This window comes from Ostrea edulis, chromosome 3, assembly GCF_947568905.1.
Source record: "Ostrea edulis chromosome 3, xbOstEdul1.1, whole genome shotgun sequence".
Classification (NCBI taxonomy): domain Eukaryota; kingdom Metazoa; phylum Mollusca; class Bivalvia; order Ostreida; family Ostreidae; genus Ostrea; species Ostrea edulis.
In genome coordinates this window covers 8752449-8778369 of record NC_079166.1, presented here as the reverse complement: position 1 = coordinate 8778369, position 25921 = coordinate 8752449, and the positions used below count along the sequence as shown (strand labels likewise).

General features: G+C 34.0%; 2 protein-coding genes across 4 annotated transcripts in view; one reads left to right on the top strand and one right to left on the bottom strand.

The window, feature by feature from the left end:
- The window catches only part of LOC125674582 (ubiquitin carboxyl-terminal hydrolase 2-like), a 16563-nt gene extending 1450 nt beyond the window's left edge, over positions 1-15113 (bottom strand). The window contains exons 1-10 of one of the 2 annotated variants that reach the window (XM_048911769.2): positions 15060-15113; positions 8282-8388; positions 7860-7883; positions 5785-5832; positions 4996-5064; positions 1536-1651; positions 1359-1450; positions 1198-1265; positions 950-997; positions 784-862 (exon numbers count right to left, since the gene is read on the bottom strand). In XM_048911769.2, the coding sequence (XP_048767726.2) occupies positions 784-862; positions 950-997; positions 1198-1265; positions 1359-1450; positions 1536-1651; positions 4996-5064; positions 5785-5832; positions 7860-7883; positions 8282-8388; positions 15060-15084 (676 nt within the window). In that variant the 5' untranslated portion in view covers positions 15085-15113. Of the gene's footprint in view, positions 1-783; positions 863-949; positions 998-1197; positions 1266-1358; positions 1451-1535; positions 1652-4995; positions 5065-5784; positions 5833-7859; positions 7884-8281; positions 8389-8570; positions 8826-15059 lie in introns of those variants that run through there. The other variant, XM_048911770.2, reaches the window with a different exon arrangement.
- Positions 14411-20818, top strand: LOC125675294 (E3 ubiquitin-protein ligase ariadne-1-like). 2 transcript variants are annotated; one of them, XM_056159894.1, is made up of 3 exons: positions 14411-14632; positions 17812-18082; positions 18796-20818. In XM_056159894.1, the coding sequence occupies exons 1-3, from the start codon at positions 14471-14473 to the stop codon at positions 19383-19385; spliced, it is 1023 nt and encodes a 340-aa protein (XP_056015869.1). In that variant the 5' UTR covers positions 14411-14470; the 3' UTR covers positions 19386-20818. The 2 variants fall into 2 exon arrangements, with proteins under 2 accessions (XP_056015869.1, XP_048768788.2); XM_048912831.2 differs by lacking the exon at positions 14411-14632 and adding an exon at positions 16243-16314.
- The last annotated feature ends 5103 nt before the right edge of the window (positions 20819-25921 follow it).

Here is a 25921-nt window from a genome sequence, read left to right as displayed (position 1 = left end):
TATGTTACTAAACTTTAATTTTTCTGCAATATTAACTCTGTTCATCCCTAACGCTACTTTAAAAGTGTTTCAAATAAAAGACAATTGTGGAGTGTTTTAGTTTGAAAGCGATGGAATTCAAATCGTGCGATATGCATATTTACTTCGATATTTTATTGATATAAGGTATTGCAATTTCCACTATATATTTGATCATTTTCATTTTTAGAAATGCACCTGTGACAGTCGGCTTAGTCTTATTTGTCAACAATGTAACGCATTATCATTTATCTATTCCAAAAATGAAAAATAATTATACAGTTTAGTTTAAATATAGTGCTAATTACAGCTATTGAAAAGAACATCTTTACCAAATAGTTTTTCGACAGCGAACCACGCGAACACTATTTACTCGCAATTGCCGATTTCATACTCGCTTTCATTGCTAAATTCATTGCTATTTACCCCACCATTTGTATGTACCAGTGGCTAAAACATGTAAGACTCTGAAAAGTTCTTAACACCGAAAGAAATGTTGTCCACGAATGACAATGTTGAGGAAATTAAGTACCTAAAGTCTGAGCTTTAAAAAAATATATAACACAACTTTCACAATTGGTTGATCGAAGAACGTCTCATGCGACGTCACTATACCACTTGAATACCTAAAACATTTTTTTAAATCCGGACTTAGATTTGAAACCGTATTGTGGCTACTTATGGCACAATTTCGGCGATCAAACTATTAGAATTAGGTACTATAAGCATAAGAAATCCAAATGCAATATATATCATCTAACATACCATCGCAGCATTCGCATTTTTGATTTATTACATGTTCCACACCAACGAACACCGTCAAACTTTCTTGCACGTCTCCCATCTAATAACATAAACATCTTTTTGAAAGCATGTTTAAAATGTGATGCGATATTGCAGCTTGCGAATACATACACGTACAATGTTTTACCTTTGGTACCGGAATGCTGTATATTGGTAGCTGTTCGATATATTCAATCTACAAGTATCAATACAGATATGCAATTTATTTCTCTAAAACTCTTGCCTCGCATACACAGAAAGAGACTGATAGAAATGGTGATGGAGGAAGAGAGAAAAGGAGCAAGTAGCTTAGTAACACTGTACAGAACTTGTCAGAAATATTGTCACATATCATATCACTGTACTAATAAACATATAAACAAATGTGCACAATGCCTTATCTTGCTGGATGGAACATTGAAATGAACTTTGCAACGGAACTTTGAAAAGATCCGATGGAGTGTCTACAAGTAAAAGATTATTAAAAAGATCAAAATTCACAAAAAGACGATAACAGTACCATCTAACACGTTGTGTAGAAAGATAAGTAACATTACCGCTGCCGTTACATTCCTCGTCAATGGTGCCAAGTACACAGAGAAAAAATGAGTGACTATCATCTTGTTCAAAGGGTAGAAACCTTTGAATTCTGTAATAAAGAAAACATACACTTATTTTACTTCGGTTGTATTTATACAGAGCATAGAATCATCCAATGAGGAATAGTAACCTACTTCTTGTCAAGAAATTCGTGAAATTGTTCAGCATTTCTTTTCGTAATTTGTTCAGATCCTTCGCCATTACGAATGCTGTGCAATAGGTCGTATAAGTATCTGGTCAAACCTGCATTCTAAGAAAATAATTGAACAATAGTGAAATATCTATGCTGTGTAAATCCATGGAACTAAAAGGAGGGGGGCATAGATCGAATCTTCAATATTTTGGCCCAAATACTGAATAATTTTTATACAAAATTTCAAGCAAATTGATTTAGACTTTTTCGGGAATCTGTGTTCTGTTTGGAAAAATATATCTTTTCTTAACAATAACAGCTACGCTCAATAACATATCTAAAAACCAACAGGAATAGAAGACGCATGTGGTGTCGTTGATGTCGAGCAGGGATATGTCGAAATTGTTGCCAAATTACGGAAATCTGAAATGACGTTACCAGCGCCTCGTCTACCAACAGCGGAAAACAATACCATGACATTTTTCCCACTTGCACAATACTACCCTCAAATCACATGTATGTAAACAGTCCAAGTGCACCCTGACAAGTAGCCTGACAAGTAGCCTGTTATCAACATCATAAAGCAACGTTATAAAAAATGTAAATCATCTTCAGTAGTTTTACAAAACTGACCAAAACAACAATCTTTTGGAATACATGGTTTTGAATATCTACCAGTTTCAATTTCTAAAGGGTGGGCAACTATTCTTAGCTATTTAAAATACACAACTGGAAATTTCAAATGATCTTATTGGTTGCAATTAATTCATAATTCTTTCTGATTTTACTGTAAAATAGTAATTTTCCACGTTTATAAAATTACGTCTTTTTGATGTTGCATGATTTAACTGTATCAATATAGTGATTCTTCATGTAGTTGGAAAATGTGCTTTCATTAATACATTAAGATAGGAGATTTAATTTATTTTTTAATTCTTAAGAGAAAAATTAATGGAAAATGATAGAAATCAGGTGCTGAAAGTAAATGTAATCATACTGCGTACAGAACTACAATGCAAGTTGATTAATTTCGCAAATGAACGAGGAGAAGGAGGCGTGAACAGGATCTACTTTCTTGGTCGTTTTGCCATCATTTTATAAATATATAAAAGTAAAATTGCTTAATCTCCATATCGTTTTATATTTTACCTTAGTTTTATTTTTTTTCCGCTTGAATATACTAAGAAGTGTGAATATTTCACTTTAATCACTTTTCTTGTGACATTTTTAACGTGAATAGCTTTTCACGTGAAATTCGTGAGAAATTGTGTGTGTGAATTTCACATGAAGAACTTTCTCATGAAATTCGTATGAATCTTTTCAAATGAATCACCGTTCACATTATTTCCCTGAGAAAATTTAAATCACATTAAAATTTTCGCAAGGAACTAATGTGAAAAGTTTTATAATGCTTTTCACGTGAAATTCATTTGATAAATTTAACGTGAATTTCACGTGAATTGCTGTTCACGTGAAATTCATGAGAATAATTTAACGTGAATTTCAAGTGAAAAGTGATTCACATGAAAGTCATGTGGACACATTAACTTGCATTTCACGTGCATCACTTTTCACGTGAAATTCACATGAAATTTACGTGAATTTCTCGTGAAAGGTTAATGTGAATTTCACGTGAACAGCATTTCACGTGAAATTCACGTGAGGCACATTTGCCTGTGTAGTGTATCTAAATGTAGAGTTAAAGCTCACAGCAAGATATTTTTCTTCTCACGTAGAAGCTTTTGAATAAACTCTACTGCATAGGAATATAAAAACAGGTCAACTAACAAAGGACAACCTTTCTGGGTATAATTTTGTTTACTGGGGGAAAACTCTTTACGTTGTTTCCTTTTCCAAATGAGATAATGGAGCAACATTTTACTACCCCGCTGATTCACGGGAAAATATAGTCCCCTTTAAGTCACATTCTCCCAACCCATTTTAGCAAATTGTTATAAATGCACATTGTACGTTAAAATTACGAATACACCCTCCATTTTGTTCAATATGTGCACTAAAAACAGATACGTTTAAGAATATATTTTTATTGTCCTTCTGTTTCGACACCATAGACAAAAATACCAGGTTGGAGTTTTAAAAAAATCTGGTAAAATGGAATTTAGTGTGCGAACGTTTATTTTTGGTTTTCAAGAGAAAAGAACACGTTTTTAATCTTTATAATCCTCTTAGTCAAGAGATAGATATTCCAGCTTTTAAGAAAGAATGCCAATATTATTTGTGATGCTGTTTTGAAACGTTTATACAATTCTACATTTTAAAGGAAAATATTTGCAGAGCAAATATTTCACGAAAGTAAATGGTCTGAATGAAAATGTCTTTTCAATAAATGATAACGATATCTCTTTTTAGCAATAAGTACTAGAATATACATGTAATTCTCTATATCGCTTTCTTTAATCTCTATGAGAGTGTGAGTAAAAGGTGTTAATTCTTTTATCACTTCCTACTTATTAAACACAGAAGGAAAGACAGTACACACTTTTGTTTTGATGTGTCTAATGCGGGATTTTAACATTTCTCTGATACTTCTTATCCATTCCGACAAGATATCCAATTATTTATTTTTCATATTTAGCCCATCGTTTGGCATGGCTTCGACATCATTCATAATAAAGATGAATTTCTGTCACCAATTTAAGACCGGGGTTCTCTGAATTTAGAATCTTTTAAAATATTAGGTGATGTCAGGTCCTCATTTACAACTACATCAATATCAGAAATATCATATCCAATTGTTAAAAGAAGACGAAGAACAATAACACGTACGTGGGTCATGTATAATATGTTCTATATCTAGGCGTAATAAGTTTGTTCGTAGTTAAAACGTTTGGATGCAATAGTAGAAGTATATTGGTAGGAACAACATTGTCTAAAATTGAACTTGATATATTTTTAATACACGACTGCCTATGACTAAGACTGTTGCTTTTGTCGACAGCATCTATTCCTTCGATGGTAAATTTAAGTTTAAGGAACTAGCGCCATAGAAAGAAAACATGCATCATCCATAACGCACAGTGCTTTAAACAGTCTGTGATGGACAGCATCAATACTAACAGAGCGTAGTCTATGATCTGGTGTTAAAAAGTCCAATTACGTCGTTGTGTCTTTGGACCAGGTTCTATCACATTAACGTCATTTCCTTATGGACTAGTAAAAATGTCTACATGGTATACATTCAACGGTATTGATATGCTGTGCTCAGAGTCTTAATCCGGTAATATTGTCTATGAGAAAGGGTAATTAACGTCTGATTGTTGGTATGATTAAATGTTTTAATTATTTAATTTACAATGTTTTAATTATTTAATTTACAATTATTCTCTGTATACCATATTCATTTTTGCTGTTTGATGTATACATAGTAGCCTGTGAGCATGTACGTGTACAACACGAAATTAATAAAGCTTTATAGTTAATCTCGCAATTTCTATTCTTACTGAATTTCTATTGAACGTTTCGATCTTCATCTTCAACTGCTCGAAAAATCCGGTTGTTTGTGCAAAGATCTGTAATTACCATATCAAAGTGCAAACAATATTTAAAGCAATACAAAAAGCTGGAAATACAAGTGCCGTATTGTTCATTTTAGAGCCCCACACCATTCCACAAATTTGGTTTCGCTCTTTTCGAAGGTAAATATAATGGATAAATGCATAAGCCTGACTCTGGAATTTCAATACCACTTACAATAGTCCCCCGTTTTCGAGGTAAGGACGTGTATGGCGAGTTAAAAACGTTGCAATATTTGATAATATTGTGATGTGGTTTCAATAGATTATGATGTTTGTTCAATATCCTGTATTGTATGTTCAATATCTTGTGCTGTATGTACGATGATATTGCAATGTATGCTCAATATCTTGTGATGCATATTATATATCTTGTGATGTATGTTTCGATATCTTGTGATATATGTTATATATCTTGTGATGTACGTTCGATTATCGTGTGATGTAAGTACCAAAACTGTATCGCAATCAAATGATGGTAAACAGGCATCACGTGATTATGAAATATAGCAACCCTTTACACGCCATACACGTGTTCAAAAATTTGAACAGGTTTAACAGAGATCAAACAGGATGGGTGGATTTTGATCAGTTAAGTCACTTCTAATTTGGGAACTTTAACAAAAGCATGGAAAATCATGCATAAAACCTACCCTGATCTGTCGTGAATGTCTAGCATTGACGTCTTAAATAGAATCACGTATTCGGCGTTTTTACCTGGAGTATGCAGTTGCGATAACATATTTGACTTGAATTTTCAAGACCCTGAAATAAAAACTTCATGTAAAGAAAAACTATATTTAGCTCTAAAGCTTCATAGTTATTTCGGATTTCAAACATTTCGGTTGAGCATCACTGAAGAGACATTATTTGTCGAAATGCGCATCTGGTGCATCAAAATTGGTACCGTATAAGTTTTACATCAAGGCCCAATTTATGTATGGAGAGTGGTCGAGTTAAAAAACCCAGCATGGAAACTTACATTTCTCATACATATATATCTCAGTGTTGTATTTTTCATTTGTGTAATTGTTCAAATATCATATTTTGCATTTTTCCTTATATGAATGTATTATTGTTTCCTAATGTAATCCGGTCATCCCTATAGTATTTCCGTTTCTAGATACAGTATGCTACAGGGGTTTTAAGAGTATCGATTAAAGTGAGCATTTCCCAAATCTTATGGTCGTTATGACGATCTGGGTTTGCTAATACAACATATCATTGGGCCAACTGCTGTCTGATGTGTGTCATACCGATTGTTAAACCATTCTTGGCATACTGATTTTGACTACGGATAACTCCGTATACCTGATAAATCTATAGGGTTCACGGCGTTTATGATCGGTCAACAGGGAATGCTTACTCCTCCTAGGCACCTGATGCCACCTCTGCTGTGCCCAAGGAGTTCGTGTTTGCCCAACTATTGTGTATTGCTTATAGGAGTTATAGGATCTAACACTGTTTGTTATCTTCACCTTTCATTAGCGTATTTGTACCTTACAACATCGCATCTGATACGTTGCAAGTCAACAAATGTTAAGTCTACTCGTGTGTCGAATTTCGATATGACCATAATATGGAAAGACAATGGAACTTTACGATTGTTACAGAGAACCGAAGGAAATCCCAGCTTTAAAACTAAGCTATTGCGCATGCTCCAAAATTGACAACACATGTGCAACTGCAATTTGCTAACAAAAATTATATACAAAAGACTAATCGACATATGTCACAATATCAATACGCATTACACACAGAAAAATATTTGATTGACGCATATCATAACTACAACACTCATACGATTACCAAGAATAAATAATCATATAATTTCTTGAATCTTGCTCATAATCTTTGAATAGTGAGTGATAGGATTTTCATATTTTTATGTGCATTCATTGTGACAAAACGTTTTTGATACACAAGTTTTTACCCTTTTGACCTTGACAGTGGAGTTTGATCTTTTAAGTAAACCTAACTTAGACACTATCTCCTGAGCTATTTAAGATGGGCTTTCATATCTGTAGTTTATAAATCTATTTCAATGGCAGGACATATTATGTAATGTCAACAAGTTCGACCTTGTGAAATTAACATTCGACTCTGAACAAAACTTTAAACATGCTTATAACTTTTGAATTGAAAGTGTTATATATTCGATATTTCTTGTACGCATTCCTTGTAACAAAACATTTCCTCGGGTAGCAACCGATCTTGCAACCTCAAATTGTGATTTTATTTTGAAAAAAGTAAACCTAGGAAATAGTTTCTAGGCTGTTTAAGATATGACTTTCATAGTTTATACATAGATTTCTTATGACAAGACCTTAGATTGCGTCATTAATTTTGACAGGTAACCTCCTATCATTGTTATGTCATGACCCTTGGGGTTAGGTTGATGTAATCTATTTATGGGAATAAAGACTACATGTTTTAAAATCACATCAGCTGAATACTAAAAAAAAAAAAGGGATAAGGTGACTAAGGTGAGCTATATGACCCTTATTACTAAGTGTGTGTCGATTGCTTCGATTCATTAATGAAAGTATTTTTACCATCCTAACGATAATGAAGATATTGAATAATTAAAAGCTTACAAAGAAAAGATTAATCTCTTAAATGAAATTACGATAATCGGGCTTAAATTTCATTTGAACACATAGAAAGAGCATTCTAAAGTATAAATGTTGAACCATGCATGGGATACATTATGATATAGCTAACATGCCAGATAGATAGATCTTTGAACATACCATTTTACATTATATTGTTTGAATATACGGTAAGCTCACCTTTGGCACAGTGCATCCATTCTTCTACAAAAATGAAAAATGATTTTCAGAAATAAGTAGTCTACGTATAATATTGTGTAAAGACAACAAGTGAGACACTTCTTTTTAAAAAAAATGTTCTACATAGTTTACCGATATGCATATATTGTTATTGGTGTTATATAAAACTTCCGTTTTCAACAAGGATATATGCATATATCCAATGTCACTTTGATGCCCTGTAACCAGCTATATACAAATATTCGTGCAATTAATCAGTACGCTACAATAATTTTATTCAACTGCATAAATAAAAAGATTACCACCACGTTTTATCAAGTACCGCGGTACAAGTGCTGAAATTAACAATTAAATTGATAATTCGTATAATGCATGTCTTATGATTACCAATCCCGTCCATACAATCACAGTGTGTATTGTACCTTTCCAGCCACTGCTGTCTCAATTTCCATTGGATTTATACTAAGAGTTTGATCCATTTCATCTGAATATTCTGCGTACGTGTCGGAGTGATCTGTTTTGGTTTTTTCTTAAAATAAAAAATTAAAAAACACCACAATTCAACACATAAAATGATACATTTGAACAACATTGAGAAATTCCGTTTTAAACATGTATTTAGGTTTATTATCGACTGAACGTGGATATATGCCATTCGGTGAAAACCATGGCTCATTTTATTAGTGGAAAATGAAAAAAATGTTTTCTTACGTTTTAAGAATACCTCTATGAAACCCAAGTGTTAAGTAACGTTGGCTTTAAAGTGTCACGACAGTGGTGCAAGGTGTGGGTAAAAGATTTATCATATCCACATCACTTACCTATGCGGTTATCTAAACGATCTAATATAAACCGCAAGGAACTAGGAAGATATTGCAAGTTGATCTACGGGGACCTGCGTGGAACTGAGGGGTCCGCAAACAAAAAACGTGATTGGTTAAACATCTGGGGTTCATTGTGGAAAAATTGTCAAGCGTACTGTGCACTCCGTATACATATTTCTATACATGACACCGTAGTGACACAGTTTAGATATCACAGTTATCTGGCAAACACAGTTTGACGGTAATTACACGGTAGCAATATTGTTTATATACGGAGTCGGTACATAAAACCGAAACTTTGCTCGTAAGGCAACGTTGCCTGGAGCAGTTTAATGTCGGTGCCAGTAAGAAGTTGACCGTTTCAGTATGATTCATTTTTCTTTTTTTACATCCAGTGTAATCTCCTTCATTTTCGTAAAGTCTGCATTCCAAGCGGAAGTAGTTCCGCTTCCGTCAATCTTCTGAGCTTTGCAAACTTTTTACATTTTTCCCCTTTCATTTTATCCCTCATTCCTTTGATCATGTGTCAACAACCCCGATAACCAAAATACCCAAAACATTATATAGGATTACACATCTTCGAAATCGTACTTTCAAATTATTAAAATAAATAAAAGTATCCCTGCAAGGTGTACATTTATTTGTAATAGGTATTTACACATTTGAATGGCTGGTGACGTTAGGGAGTCATTTCGTGGGAAGGAATATGGGCACATGGGGTAAATACACGTGTCCAATCGAGCGACCACCGTACTCCATCACATTTAACAACTGGCGATCACGGGAATCGAACTTGGGTTGCAGCGATAAGGTGAGATACAGGTTTCCCCAAGCCTGGAAATCACATTTACAATGAAATAAAGGCCTAATACCACTATGTGGTAAGGTATTTGTTATACCTATAATTAGAGTCTGAATTTGTACTATACTGGAGATATAGAGCGACAGCTGGAGACCAGTCCCGCGCTGTATTTTCGATACAGTAGAAAACTTATCATTCTAAATGACTCGAGAAACGATTCCTAACGTAAGCTCGAAATTGAACCCGATCCCTTGATTGATCAACCAATCAGATACCTTTCGTCAATTAATCACGCGTGTAAAGGTATCCGAGATCATGAGGATTTCAGCCATGATGGAAGGTAACGATAAGCATTAATGACAAATTCGATCTTGAGTTTTATTTTGACTTGGGTCTGTAGTATATTGGAGAGTATTTGATAAACGCAATTAATGACATTATGTTATCGGAAGTATGTGGTAATTTGGAATAAGAAAATAGTATGTTTGAAGGATTGCTGCATCTCTCATCATTCTCCCAGGCCATTCATTCTGGCACAAAGCAGATCGATAGGTCTAGTCCGAAGCAGGTCAAAAACCGTTTTGGCCCACTGATGATTGATGTTAAGATAAAGAATTAGGTTAAAGACCCCGGAAACGTGAACACGAACAATAACACTAAATGGGCAATAAAGAACAAGAGCCACGAATACCCAAATATGGCCCTGTGATTTTGAGTAAAATAAAGTATCTTCATTCCAATATTTCATCATGGTATGAAATAGCTTAGACCTTCTTCTTTATAAATCCAGTGTGTTTTTCCGCGAAAATTCACGCATATAGAAATTATAACATGCAGAACCCATAACAGTTGTGTTATTTTTGTAAAAGCTGATAATATCCAACACTATGCACCAAAACATTGTATAACACCCGGGCATCGATCCAATAAATCTTAATGAATTGTAAATCAGTATATTCCATACTGCAGAGAAGTTAAGAGTTTTTTTGGATCGAGGCCTTGGGGGTAAGTGAATTTTTACTTTTTATGTTCTGCAAATAACCGGAATTTCACATTCCATGCACGAAATTCGAATATTTTTCCAAACTATAGGTTTAATACAAATCGTAATATTTAAATATTATAGTTGGGGATTGTTCCATTGTCATTTTACGAAACCAGAAATTATTCAAAGTTAATAAAATATGATTATTTCAAACAATATTATTGAAATAAAACCGGATCCGCGAAATCGTCGGAATCGGGCTATGTACAACAATCAATTTTGCCCCCAAAATTTCAAATATATTATATGCTCAATTTATGAACTTGAATATATATGTAACCATGTTAGGGATAGTTAGAAAAACCTTGCACTAGTTAACAGTTTTAGTTATTTGATCAACCAATTACAAAGCTAAGTCCTCAATACCACTCCAGATACAATCGAGATCCACCCATCACCTGCATCGCGACTTTACGTCCACTCATTTTCTTTATACATTATCATACTATATATATTTTAATTATCTGAAGGCCGTTGAATTTAATAAATATCTGGCTCCACATGTTTCATTTCTGTGCATTCAGTTTTCTTGGCACTGATGAGCATGTTGAAATCGCTGTCGCAGTACATAATAAGACTTGGAGGACCGAGGGGTGCCTAACTCGATAGGCTACTTAGATGCGAAAATATATTGGCCTATCCCGTATTGTTTAATGATTTCTAAAGTTATAGTACAATATATGGGTACCAGAAAAAAAAATTAGGCGTCCACATAACAATATAAAGAATAGACTGTAGGCTACAAGTCTCTGAGTTACAGATCTACACCATTCGTTCTGTTGTTTACGTGTTACAACCGATTTGGACCTACGTTATCGGGTACCGTTATATTTCGACATACAGCTCTTCTGGTAAATTGCATATTTCATCCGTCAGAAATCAATATATAGAAATACATACAAATATGAATACGAAAAATATAACTTTCATTCATATGTCGATTTGATATATCCCTGTGAGCTGGAAATAAAGGACACCACAGAGTCGTCCACTTCTGCTTCATACTTAGATATTTTATTGAAAGTAGACATTAACGGCAAACTGACAACTCAACTGTATGACAAACGGGATGATTTCAGCTTCTCCGTCGTCAACTTCCCACATTTATGTAGCAATATTCCATTATCACCTGCATATGGTGTTTATATATCTCAACTGATTCGATATGCAAGAGCTTGTTCTGGGTATAGTCAGTTTTTAAATCGAGGTAAGCTACTGACAAACAAGTTGATGGTACAGGGATTTCAACAGTCTCGATTGAAGTCAGCATTTCGCAAATTATATGGTCGTTATAACGATCTAGTTCGTCAATACAATCTCGCATTGGGTCAAATGCTGCCTGACGTGTTTCATACCGATTTTTAAGCCGTTCTTGGCACACTGATTTTGACTGCGGATAACTCCGTTTACCTGATCAGAATATGGGGCTCACGGCGGGTGTGACCGGTCAACAGGGGATGCTTACTCCTCCTAGGCACCTGATCCCACCTCTGGTGTGTCCAGGGGTCCGTGTTTGCCCAACTATCTATTTTGTATTGCTTGTAGGAGTTATGAGATTGATCACTGTTCGTTATCTTCACCTTGCATCTAGCAATATGGATCTTGTTTTGCTTTTAAATGAAATGCATTGACAAACAGAATTACATTTGATCTAATTAGCAAAAATACAAGGCAGTTAATAAAAAGGGATAATAATAATGAATAATTCGAAAATGAAAAAAAAAAATAATGTAAAAAGAATGTTAACGAAAATAAGTGTATATTCCATTGTTTCAATTATATATCATTGAAAATTCAGTCTTAACAGCAAATATTCAAAACCACAAATCTTGTAACAAAATAAAAAAGACAAATGGAAAAAAGAAGACAATATCATTAAAACTGATTAAAATAGAGGTGAACATATGAATCACACTCGTTCCTGAAGTAAAAGTTTATGTATTTATTTTTTAAATATATCATCCTACATAATTAAGTAAAATTTTACTAAGCATTATAGAAGGAAGAACTGAACACATTATTAAACCACTGTCCTGCTTAGGAAGTGTCTGATAACGGAAAAAGGTTTCCCTCATGCATTTTATGTAAGATAAGAACTAAACTTAATGACAGGAAGAAATGTGAAAGTGTTAAGATAAGCAAATTTAATGGTGTTAACCCCTTGATTGATAAAATTCGTGTTTCTATTTATGTGAAAATAACATCCGCTTAATTTTGTTTGTACACTAACCAAATATATGCGAAGAGGGAGTTTGGTTCTATTATATGTAGCAGTATCAGAATAAGACTTTTTAAGTAATGGATTCATTTCATAGATGTTATGGCGTTAATGATTATAATAAGACATTTTGAAATACACACAGGGCTAGATATTATTGTAATAAATGATTCAGATAAGAAACTAATGAAATTAGATAAATGGAACATATTCTACCTGATTATTAGTTCACGTGAACATTTTCCTAGCCTAATGTAAAATAAATTATATCCATATGGCTAAACTAAATGTTCATGTGTTATTCTGTACATGTACGGCTACTTTTGTAACAGTTTCCCTACCCCCCCCCCCCCACACACACACACACATCATAAACGTAACTCCCTATATAGCAAAACACAAATAAAAGTGTGAATCATAGGATTAAAATGTTTACTCACTGTCCAAAGTTGTACATGTAGCAAAGTGCGTCTGAAATAACGCCGTTGTCCGAAGCTTGGACATTACTGTTTTTGGCGTGATTACATGTATATGCGGGATGATAATAACACCCCTCCCCCAAATAAATAATAAAAATAAAAATCCGCAAACTTATAAAAGATTGTTAAAAGAAGTGACCAATATGCAACATAAATTACATGTAATATTGAAACGCACACACATAGGTCAAGAGATCTTATTCGTAAGTCAACGGTTGGATCCACCGTGTTTTCGTGTACATTTAAGACCCCCCCCCCCCAAAAAAAAAAAATATCGTTATGTGCAATAAATGGTTACACGGTTAAAATATTGGGATTGGGTTTATCTTCATGTCATACGTAAATAACAAAGCTAAGTAAAGAGGTACTGAATTAATATTACTTTAAAACTGTTGAATGGTTTCATATATAAAAATTTAAAAAATATAAAGAGAGGGAAGGAGACAAACAGAGAGAGGAGAAAGAGATGTACGATTATACTATATAGGTGTGTGTTTTAATATAGAATTAACATAGACAGATTTAAATATTTACAATATCATAATTAATTTGCACTGAATAGTGTTTTTGTTTCACTTTCATACCTAGAGAACTTTCACGTAAAAGTACATGAAACGTTGTAAAATTGTGACGTTACGTTGCAAAATTGCAACTTCAATAACAACCTGGCAAAAACAATGGGTACTTTGAAGGTCAATAACTAAAAAAAATGAAGAGATATCGGAAAAAGGAAAACATTTGAAAAATAGATATTCTTGGTTTCTGTCCCCGAGAATAATATGTTCTGACTAAGGGCCATTTTTGGCTATTCGTGACTCTGATTCTTTGTTCGAGAAATGTCGGGCCAGCTGTAGGAAAATGTTCCAGAGCATAATCAAATGACTTCACAACAGATGCGTTTATGGTTAGGACTATTCGTTTTAACGACGATTCGTTATGGAGGCAAAAACAAACAAACAAAAAAAAAAACAACAACAACAACAACAAAAAAACCCTGAGAGATGGTACTAAATAACCACCAATATCTTTTTACCTGATACTCTGCAGATTTTACTATTTTGAATGGATAATGGCGTTTACGACAAGGATTTCCTCGATGAGACTAACGGATAGTTCGCTGAATTCCGGAAATTGGTTGAAGTAATGTTGGAATCCTTAATAGGCAAAGACGTTTGGTGTACTGTTAAGCAGATGGACCCTGTTCTACCACAATGCGAGGAAACACTGTTGTTAAAACATACGTATGGAAGAGAAATGGCCGAACAGCTGTATACAACATACCGTATCATTTAATGCGCCTAAAATTTTTGGACGTCGGAAACATGATAAACACAATGATTTACAGTGCGATCAATTGAAGATCAGCGCTAGCGGGGACAGCCATGGGCGATACATCCAGTTTACGGTGAGGGCCACGAAAACTTATATATAACGAATTGTTATATTGGGAGAAGGCTATCTAAGTATCTAAGTTTTTGAACTTGTGTCTAATCCTTTTGGGATTTTCAAATTTGGGGATAATTATCATGTTAATAACTATAGACCTGTGTCTGTTTCACTTAAATCATAAGCAAACTTATAGATAAACATGTTCTTAGCACTTTTTACGAGTATTTGAATGTAAGTAAGTTTTTACCACATCATCAGTCAGGTTTGAAACCAAACTTCCTTCCTAGCGGCTTTACATACTATCATTGGAAAACAGCTTGAGCATATCGGTACTTGTAAACTTACAGATTCACACTTTTTATGTATGCAGAACATTTGACACAGTTAATCGTTCATTAAACCAACTTATGATCAATAAACCATACATTTCATTAGATACTCACCACAAAAAAACCTTTGGTAACACATATACCGCAAATAAATCAATTCATGAAAAGTAATGGACACAATCTAAGCGAGAATTTAAGTTCATGATCTACGGGAGCTCAAGTGCTCCAATTATAAGAGTGGTAACTAGAAAGTATTACATGTTAGGTTTTCAGTTATATTGAAGTGTTTAAAGGGCGAAGAGAAAGATAAATAAATATCGCAATTTTGATGCCTTATCTGCGGGGATATGACGTTATGTTTTCATTAGTCAACTTAATTTTTTTTCGACTGACAAAGCAGTTATTTTCTCACCAATAATACTGTGAGAATCTAGGGACCCTTCATTGCGTAACTCTCAAGATTTTGTGACTTATAGTGATCAGTTAACTCTTAGACATCTTCAACAATAGGAATAATCATTTTACAATTCTAAAACTCAACAATACTTACTAGTAGAAGAATTGATTTTTATATATTTGATGTTCTTTGGGGGGGGGGGTAAATTGCATAATATTTGCGTAATTTTTTTTTCTCTCAAGCATTATCTATACTCATCACTGATCCTATCTTTGTGCACAATCCATCGTCATTTAATCAATGAAAAACACTCAATATCATGCATGACGTTTTGTTTCTTCATCAGCTACATAAAGATAATTAGATAAGTCAGCATTTCGCAAATCTTATGGTCATTATAATAATATAGTTCGTTAATACAACATAGCATTGGGTCAAATGCTGTCTGAAATGTTTCATACCGATTGTTAGACCGTTTATCATACATGATTTTGACTACGGATAACTCCGTTTAGCTGATCAGGATATAGGGCTCACGGCGGGTGTGACCGGTCAACAGGGGATGATTGCTCCTCCTAGGCACCTGATCCCACCTCTGGTATATCCAGTGATCCGCATTTGCCCAATTATTTATTTTGTGTTGCTAATAGGAGTTATGAGATTGATCGCTGTACGTTGTCGTCACCTTTCATTGGCAGTAATTGAAAGTTTATACCAGATCTACATACGTGCATTTCTGGTCAGTTCCTGTATATTTGACAAAGTATCTCGGAATTTCTTGACTGGTGTATACATTCTAGTGCAACTCTTTAAAATTGCAAATTTAAATTTATTTACTGATGGTTGGAACTACCATCCGTAGAATCACCAGTGTACCTTTAAATATCGAATTTCGTTACTACAAATAATCATTCATTCGTCAACATGGAATACAGAATGCTCTCTTCTAATACAACAAAGGTGTTTACAACGGTAAGTTATTTAGATTTAGGACTTTTTATTTCAAATTTATATTTACAGTACATGCATAAAATGCGATCATTAATCATATTAAAACGTTAATACAAATCCGTTGTTGTATTTTCACCAAGTTCACCATACTACTAAGTAGTGCCATTGTCTTTGTTGATGTTGAAAAAAGAAATCACAAGACTTTATGAGGTGTGGAGTGTCAAACACTGATGTAAAATAAGATAAAACAAGAAAAAAATAAATCCGTTTACTGTCGTTTTGAAAACGTTAGAGGAAATAGTTGGTGTTACCAATGTCTTACTGGCAACCACGACCAAAATATTTCTATCCTAGAAGTGTATGACAATAGTATATCAGTATTGAATGTAGATTTATCAAATATTTTGATATTTATCTCATAGATTACATAAAGGGTATTTGTGCTGTTTACATAATTCGATGGTCTTGATGTCACATGTTTACAAAATATGATGACCATATACACTTTGTCTGCTTTCGAAGATGTAAAAGAAAGTGTGCATGGAGTTTGCAAGAGTTTCTGGTTGTATATCGAGAAATATACCCGTCATTTACCATTGAGCAGAGGTGGATCTCGCAAACTTCACCGTGCGAGAACCCCTGGAGTACATGTTTCTTGTTACGTAGTCAAAAACCTATAGATGCTGTTTATGATTTACTGATGAATTCAGTTTCTTATTTGTCCATGCAATTTATGATTTTTTCGAGGGCTTTTATGTTCATTGAAATAAAATTGACCTGAATATTACATTTTCTTGAGGAGTTGTACACGCAATGATAATATACAGTAATATTTAGTCATTGTCGTGTCTAAAAGATATAAAATAAGGTGACATTTTTCTTTCATAAGTTTTAGTTAACATAAGTTTTTTTCCCGACAAAACGGTCCCGATCGCTGTGTACAAGAGTTAAAGATACCTAATTTCAGCGCGTCACTTTAGAAAATGGTAGAGCTCTATAAAAGACATCCGGAATAAAACACAAAGTTATATAGATACAATTGGTTTAACCCACAACATGTACTTTGGTTAATGTGTACGTGTAGTGTACGGGGCGATCTCAGATACTAAACAATACAGCATGCTCTTACTTTTGTATTCTTGATAGAAATTGTGATATTGATCACCTTGATCATACAAAGGAAACGCAATTTCTTTTATTTTTGTACATTAGAACATGACTTACGACATAATGTTCATCGATGATATGGGGCAAATAACTCGTTGGTAATCAGCCGTTCAGGGGTGCCATCTAGTGATAACCGATTGACACGTACATTTTACACTGTACATGTTCCGAAGAAGGAACCTTCTGCTCTAGACATTATAATTGTGTATTGCATAATCCTGCCTATCAAGTAATTACCATCAAATATGTTAACATATTCACGATCTAATTGCAACTCATCTTTATATAACATAGAATATACATGTATCAATTATCCAACGCTCTTCAGCTTTGTGAAAAATGTAATTACAGCAATGTGTCACAGTGGGAGATGCAAAAAGGAATATTGCGTGCAACGAAAAGTTACGCAGCTTCCGCTCTGTCGACATCGTCTGTATAGATACTGGGACCATTTATGCAGACGAGGTGAATTTATCATCATTTAGAACCAGTGAACCTATTCTAGTTATGATTGGAAATGAAGATAGAAAGTTCCCATCTTACCTAGAGACTGATGAAAAAGACCCCATTTGTCCAGATGGTGACGAACCCAGATTCCTAATGCCTTGTCGCCATGCCACAAGTATGTGTCATATTCATTTTCATACACACACGCATAGAGGGAAAGGTAAACATTTTATGATGTGTATAAAACTACCAAATATAAATATAACATTTGATTAGTAATGAAAGACATAATGAAACACCCCACTATTACAAAATGCAAATCAAAGAATATTAGTAAAGCAGCCATAGAACACATAGAACAATTAATTACAAATTCCTAAAAGGGTGATTAGTTGATAGTTAGGTTGATAGAATGGCAGCAATTATGCAGGAAACGTGTAAATCAAACTAAAATAGTCAATGCATGCCATATACACTTAATAGTCATACAGCTATATTCTTCACCCAATACAAATGACAAAAATGTAATTGTCCGCAAATATTTTGGACAACCCTCGTATGTACAATTATCAGTTTATTCAATTGTTGAATGACATTTCAACATAAACAAAATATGATTTGTTTGAATAACCTTACTGTTGAACCTATGAGACTGAAATTGTTTTTCGTACTAAAATGATAAGTGAATTAAGTCTTCATTTTAGGAATAATTTTGTTTATTAATCACGCTTACCACTTTTGTATATACTTATATAAAATCCAAAATATCAGTAAATATTCACTCAAGTAATATTATAATAAAGAAAACTCAGAGCATTTTAGTAAATACCAAAACAAGTAATAATAACTATAATAAAGAAAAATCTTAGCATTTAAATCTTTTTTCAGCACCTGAAAACCTATTCGGAAGGATGAAATCTTCATTAGGCAGTGGAGGATCTTTCCCAGTTAGGTGCACAACTCATGGTTGCGATATGGTGTGGGAAATATCGGATATAATGAAGAGAGCTGACCTAACGGAAGATGAGAAAATATTTTTCACAGCAAAGTCTTCTTTAGTTTCTATGAGAAATCTTAATGTTGAAACTTGTCCCAAATGTACCGCATATTGCCAGATAAACTCTGGGAGTCCTAGCGTCAGTTGCGCCCAGTGCAGTGATTATACATTCTGCATTAAATGCAAAGATGCCTGGAAAGATGGTCATACATGTGATATAAAAGATGTAGCTGAGATGCAAAAAATTCTAGATGAGGCAAATAAAAAGGATATTGATTATTGCAACGTAGAAGGTGTTCCAGATACTCGAATGTGTCCTTCTTGTAAACGTCTCATACAACACGACTCAATGTGTAAACACATGAAATGCCTATGTGGTGCGAAATTCTGCTTTGTATGCCTCACATTTTGTGAAGATTCAAACCCGAGTTGTACAGATTTTGATACAAAATGCCGTCCAGCTCCCACTCAAAAATGTTAACAAAACTGACAATGTATTTGAAGTACGAAGTTGCAATTATGATTATATTCTTAATACTGTGGAATCATTTAAATTTGGGGGCGGGGGGAGAAGAGGCTATATTTTAGTGAATTGTAAATACTTTACAGTTTTATTAGAATGTTATGTAGCAGATGTGGTGTCCGCACATTGGAACATACATTTTGTATATTGAACTTCTTGGGACAAACGTACCCATGAAATCAACGAAAATTTAGCCCCTATGTTATTAAATAGTTCCACAGTATTCAGTAAGATATATTTGGTCGACGGGGTGCTTGCTCCTCATGTGCACCTTACACTACCTCTGGTAAATCCAGGGATAGGTGTTTTTCCCTCTATTTTGTATTGCTTATAGGAGTTTTGAGATGCATCACTGTTCCTTATCTTCACCTTTCATTAAATACTTTGCGATCATCATAACAAAAACATTGGATTAAACAGAAAATACAATCATCAAACAGAATAAAATTGGCATTGGCTTAATTAGAGGTAGAATACTTATCGAGAATATCTGAACTTTGTATCAGTATAAAGGTGATCATACATATTGCTAGATATTGTACTATTACCTACTGAGGGCTCAAATGAAGCACCAAAAACACACATATATATTCTCATTTAAAATCAAATAATGGATCTCAACAAAACACGATCCCCTATCACGAAAAATTGTATCCAAATATTTTCCAATGATTGGGGTTGACATCAATTTATGTTGCTTTATTTCAAGATATAGTGTTGATAAGTTAACTTTTTCTGATTTGCACAAATGAGAAAAAATAAATAAACAGATGCGTGCACGGTATTAATGTTTTGATGGATGAAAGATGACGATAACGAACAGTGATCCATCTCATAACCCCTATAAGCAATACGAAATAAATGTTTGGACAAACACGGTCCACTGGATAAAGGTGAAATAGGGGTGAAATCAAGTGGCTAGAGGAGGTAAGTATGCCTGTTGACCGGTCACACCCGCTGTCGGCCATATGTCTTGATCAAGTAGATGGGGTTATCTGTAGTCATAATGTATGTGCCAAGAACGACCTAAAAGTTGGTATGAAACGCGTCAGACAACATTTGTCCCAATGACAGTTTGTATTACTAGATTGTTTTTGCGATCACAGAATTTGGGAAATGCTTACTTTAAACGATACTATTGAACCCTTGTACCATCAACTTGCTTGTCAGAAGCCTGTCTCGATTTAAAAACTGACCATACGCAGAACAAGCTCTTGTGTATCAGATCAGTGGAGAGATATAAACCCAAATGCAGTTGATAATGGAATATTGCTGCATAAATAAGAGTAGGTGACAATGGAGAAGCTGAAATCATCGTGTTTATCATTTAGTTGAGTTGTTAGTTTGGCGTTAATATCTATTTTCAATAAAATATCTAAACATGAAGCATACGTGGACGACTCTGTGGTGTCTTTTATATCGAATTCACGGGGTATATCGAATCGACATATGAATGAATAATTATTATTGCTTAACGTCCCTCTCGAGAATATCTCACTCATATGGAAATAAACGTCCTCAAATGTTGCATAGAAAGCCACCACAAGAATGATTTCCTCTCACGTAAGAATATAAAAACTGGTCAACTAACAAAGGAGCACAATTCGTGCAGATGGGAATTCCAACAGACTGTTAGAAGACCTGATCACCAAAGACCAAATAGATGTTGTCAGTGAGGAACTCAAGTACATCTTCAATTTCAACTTCAGAGTACTTGTGCGTGGAACCAAAGTGTGTTTATCAAAGTAATTCATTGGATTACTGATTGCTAATTATGAGTACTTAAGTTTTCCATTTTTTGTTGAAGAAGCAACTGTCATTGATGTTTAATGCTTTTAGTTTATACACCAGCCCCGTAATCATACATACACTACATGTACATACATATTGATAGATCAATGAGTAGTATTGTTATTTTGCATTGCTTATAGGAGCTACGAGATTGATCATTGTTCGTTATCTTCATTATTCGTATATTGCACTAAATATGTCACTACATTGTTGGTTATCTAGACCTCGTTTTGCGCAGTTTGCGTCTTTATCAAGAGAAATACATTACATGAACAAATACAGTAAGTTACACGCTATTGATAAAGCGACAAATATTAATAATCTAAATTGTTAACAAGAATGATACACTGATATGATGAAATGGGGAATATTATTTTGGGTTTCTTTTTGCTGCATGCGTGTCAAGAGACAATGACGTAGAAAAAATGAGGTTTACATAACCAAATAGACCAGTGCCGTGACCTTTTCTGTGCATGTATATATATTTACTTGGTACATAGGCTTCTTTGTAATATAGGAATATATTTTTCTTTCGTCTTTTGCCTTTACAGATTGACAATATTTAAGGTGGTGATGATATACAATGTTACCTCAAGTTGTTAGTAACGACCGGATTTAATTGACCAGTTCATTGTGTTGCTGTATCAGATAATATGAATTATTCAGTATATGTTAAAAAGCTTTTCCAATGTAATGTGTTATCACTTTTGATAATAATAAACAAGCAAGTCAAATTTTCAATGGTAGTTTTCAATTCTGGGTTAAGCGGAGGGTATCTAAATCTACAGTCAACGTTTGTACATTTGCGATATTTTTTCTACTTAATTTATTGTTCTTATATATTTCTAGTTTGTTCGATTGAACGCATTTCATAGAAACAGAATTACAAAGGAATCGGACACAATTTCTAAAAACGTGGAGCGTGATCTCCCTCAACCTCACAAGTCAAGGGTTGTTGATTTGTTACCTCGTCCTAACCCTTGACATTGGTGATTATCAAAACATTGGGCTCGTTCTAATTGTTTTCACAAATGAATTGGAACTAATGACGATGTGGTTCTATTTATAACGCCGCGAAACGAGAAATTCAAATAAAAACACGTGTATTGATGCACACAGTTATGGCTATTTCAATATTTTAAGCAATATTGTCTTAAGCAAAAAGATTTCCAAATGAGCTTGATGTGCTATCAATAAACGTAATCATTGGTATAAATACAACAATATGAGATCGCGTCATCTGTATACATCATAACAAGATGCAGTGATTTCATTGGATGTTTTATTTATAGTGAATTGTGTAATGGTACAATGAGCTCAACTTTTATATGACGACTGATGTGAATTATTAGTGTGAGGTAACGAATTAATAACCTTTGACTTGTGAAGATGCATCTCCTTATACACTGTTCTAAGGATCATTGACCTTTCTTCCCAGGTAAAAATCTTGGCTATTGTACAACAATTTCATTTGTTTGTATGAAAGGTGAAGATAACGAACAGTTATCAATTGCATAAGTCCTACAAGCAACACAAAATAGATAGTTGGGTAAACACGGACCCCTAGACACATCAGAGGTGGGATCAGGTACATAGGAAGAGTAAGCATCCCCTGTCGACCAGTCACACTCGCCGTGAGCCCTATATCCGGATCAGGTAAACGGAGCTATCCGCAGTCAAAATCAGTGTGCCAATAACGGCTTAACAATTGGTATGAAACACGTCAAACAGCATTTGATCCAATGATTGGTTGTATAGACGAACTAGATCGTTATAATGGACATAGAATTTGCGAAATGCTGACTTCAATTGAGTCTGTTGAAGCCCCTGTACCATTAACTTGTTTGTCAGTAGCTTACCTCGATTTAAAAACTGACTATATGCAGTACAAGCTCTTGCATATCGAATCAGTTGAGATATAAAAACACCATATGCAGGTGACAATGGAATATTGCTACATAAATATGGGAAGTTGACAATGGAGAGGCTGAAATCATCCCGTTTGTCATACAATTGATTTGTCAGTTTGCTGTTAATGTCTACCTTCAATGAAATATCTAAATATGAAGGAGAAGTCGAAAACTCTGTGGTGTCTTTTATTTCGAGCTCACAGGAATATATCAAATCGACATATGAATGAAAGTTATTATTGTTAATAAACAAAACGTCATCGATATATCGAAATGTCATACTGAAGGCCACAGTGAGATATTTTTTCTTCACACGTAGAAGTTTGTTTTTTAAATAAATTCTACTTCATATGTATATGTACATATTGTATGCAGTGGAATAGATGTCTTTCTTATTGTTTAAAACAGTTAGTATATTTGTCTTTTTCTTCTCGTATTTTAATATTGTATTCGTTATACTATATAATATTGGTTTAAACGATTTGAAAATTTAAAAAAAGTATGACATTCTATAAATTCCCTATGATGAAATACAAGAAAAGACAATATGTGTCGAACTATACATTTTTTCGCAACGCATTGTCGTAAATGTATACACCTCTGTCAGATCAATTCACAAATGAAGAACTTGAAATAAAATTATTTCATATGTTTAAAAATGTGACATTCAAAACATCACATGATTTTCGATATCTTTGCATTTTTAAAGTCTTTAAAGCGCAATGTATCATTTTTAAAAATTAGTTCTTTTCGCAGCTTATCTTTCTTTAATTTTTAGAACAAAAGCTACGTATTATTCTTATACAGAAATGTGTAAGAGAATAACTACGATTTTCAAGAACATATTGAATACATCTTCTCTTACAAGTGTGCTCTTTGTGGTACACATGTCCATTTTTGGATACGATGTATAAGGTAGCATGTTGTTTCGCTTGGGTTCATCACGAGGGTGTGAAATATTTTTGAAATACAAATTTCTCTATCCAAATGGGTCAACACAATATAACAACGAATAATAGTATTTTGTTGAATATTATGCTAAGGATGATATTAGGAATGGTGATTTGCCAAAAGATCTTTTACAACAAACATTCAAATGAATGCATACTAAGTCATGTACTCAGCGATAGTTGTTATGATACTTTAAAGTAGACGCGAAATTTAATCCAATCTTGATGACAGGATGTTTGACGATGAGGGGAATTTATCTTAACCAAAATACTAGGTTAAGCAGAAAATACAATAGTCAAAGAGAGAAAAAAAATGGCTTTTACTAAATAAGATGTGATGAGATAATAGCAGAATGCTTTTCAAGAATAGGTGAACCTTGCACCAAAAAAGAGGTGATGATACATACCATGCATTGTTTACAAATTCATAAAGAGAAACATATTTCCTTATGGTAGAGGGATGACCAATCGGATTGTAAGATATGAGTATTGAAAGTCAAGTATTTATATACATTATTTAGAGAGAAAAAAGGCATTCAAATTATGCCAAAATACTTTGCATTGAGGTTGGATATGCAATGTTAAATGCCAAGCTATTTCATAAAAGAGTTGTGTTTTTTTTTCAATTTGAATAGAAAAGTCATGCCAATAATGCATATTTGTCAAACGTAAAAAAATAAGGCAAGGACGTTTTGAACATATAAAGAAGTATAAATGCAGGTTACAGACCTAGGTCTTTCGTAGTTGATATAGATTCGTGTCTCTGCCTTCCATTTATTCGGGAAACCACGTTATACACTTGCGCGCTTCTCAGTTAGCTTTTAATTTTCAGATGGCTAGCGCTGATTTAATATTTGTGATGATTTTTATAATAATGTTTATACTGAGTTACTGTGTATTATTCATTTAATTAATGATAATGAAAATGGAGTTTTCAAATAGAAGAGCAGCTGATACAGAATTTTGTCTCAGACTTCTATTTATACGATAGGGCTACTCTGTTCAACCTGTGAGGGGTGGATGATCCAGAGGATTACTTCTAACAAGGACTAGAATCTACGAAGGCTGTACATAATGTGTATTGTACCATAGCACGATAACGTTTTGCACGATTTCGTAGATGATACTCTGGAATAGCTCTATTCAATACCTTTCCAACGGTATAAACACGAGACTTCAGCTCCACATAGTTTTAAACTTACATATGCAAAGTGAAGATAACGAACAGTGATCAATCTCATAACTCCTACAAGCAATACAAAATAGATAGTTGTGCAAAGACAATTTCAATAGAGCCAGTCGTTGACCACTGTTGTAAACATGGTGGGGAAAGGGGTTGAAAATATTGAAGAAATTATAGTTTATATAAAAATTCGTACAAAACGGGGTCATTCGGTAATGCGGATTTTTACTGAATTGCGAGAAGTTTATGAATCTGATAAGATATCTTATGAGACAGTTCGTAGGTGGAGAAAGAAATTTCTGACTGGCACAGAGTCCGTCAAAGATGCAGCAAAATATGACCGATCAGTGACTGTAAGAGGCAATGCAAATGTCTCAAAGGTCCAGGAAATAATTGAAAATGATGGCAGATACACAATTCGTGATCTTGCTAATGCTGTTAGCATATAGCTATCGCGGGTGTATTTCATTTAATAGTACGAACTATTTCTGCCATAGGAGTACCGCATATATTGACAAATGACCGACAACGGGTACAAGTACAAACCAGTAAGCAATTGCTCAAAATCTTTCCGAAATTCAATCAAAGACGATTTGCAAACGTTGATACTAGTGGCGAAACATGGCTTCACTATTTCGAACCAGTAAGAAAAATTGGAAA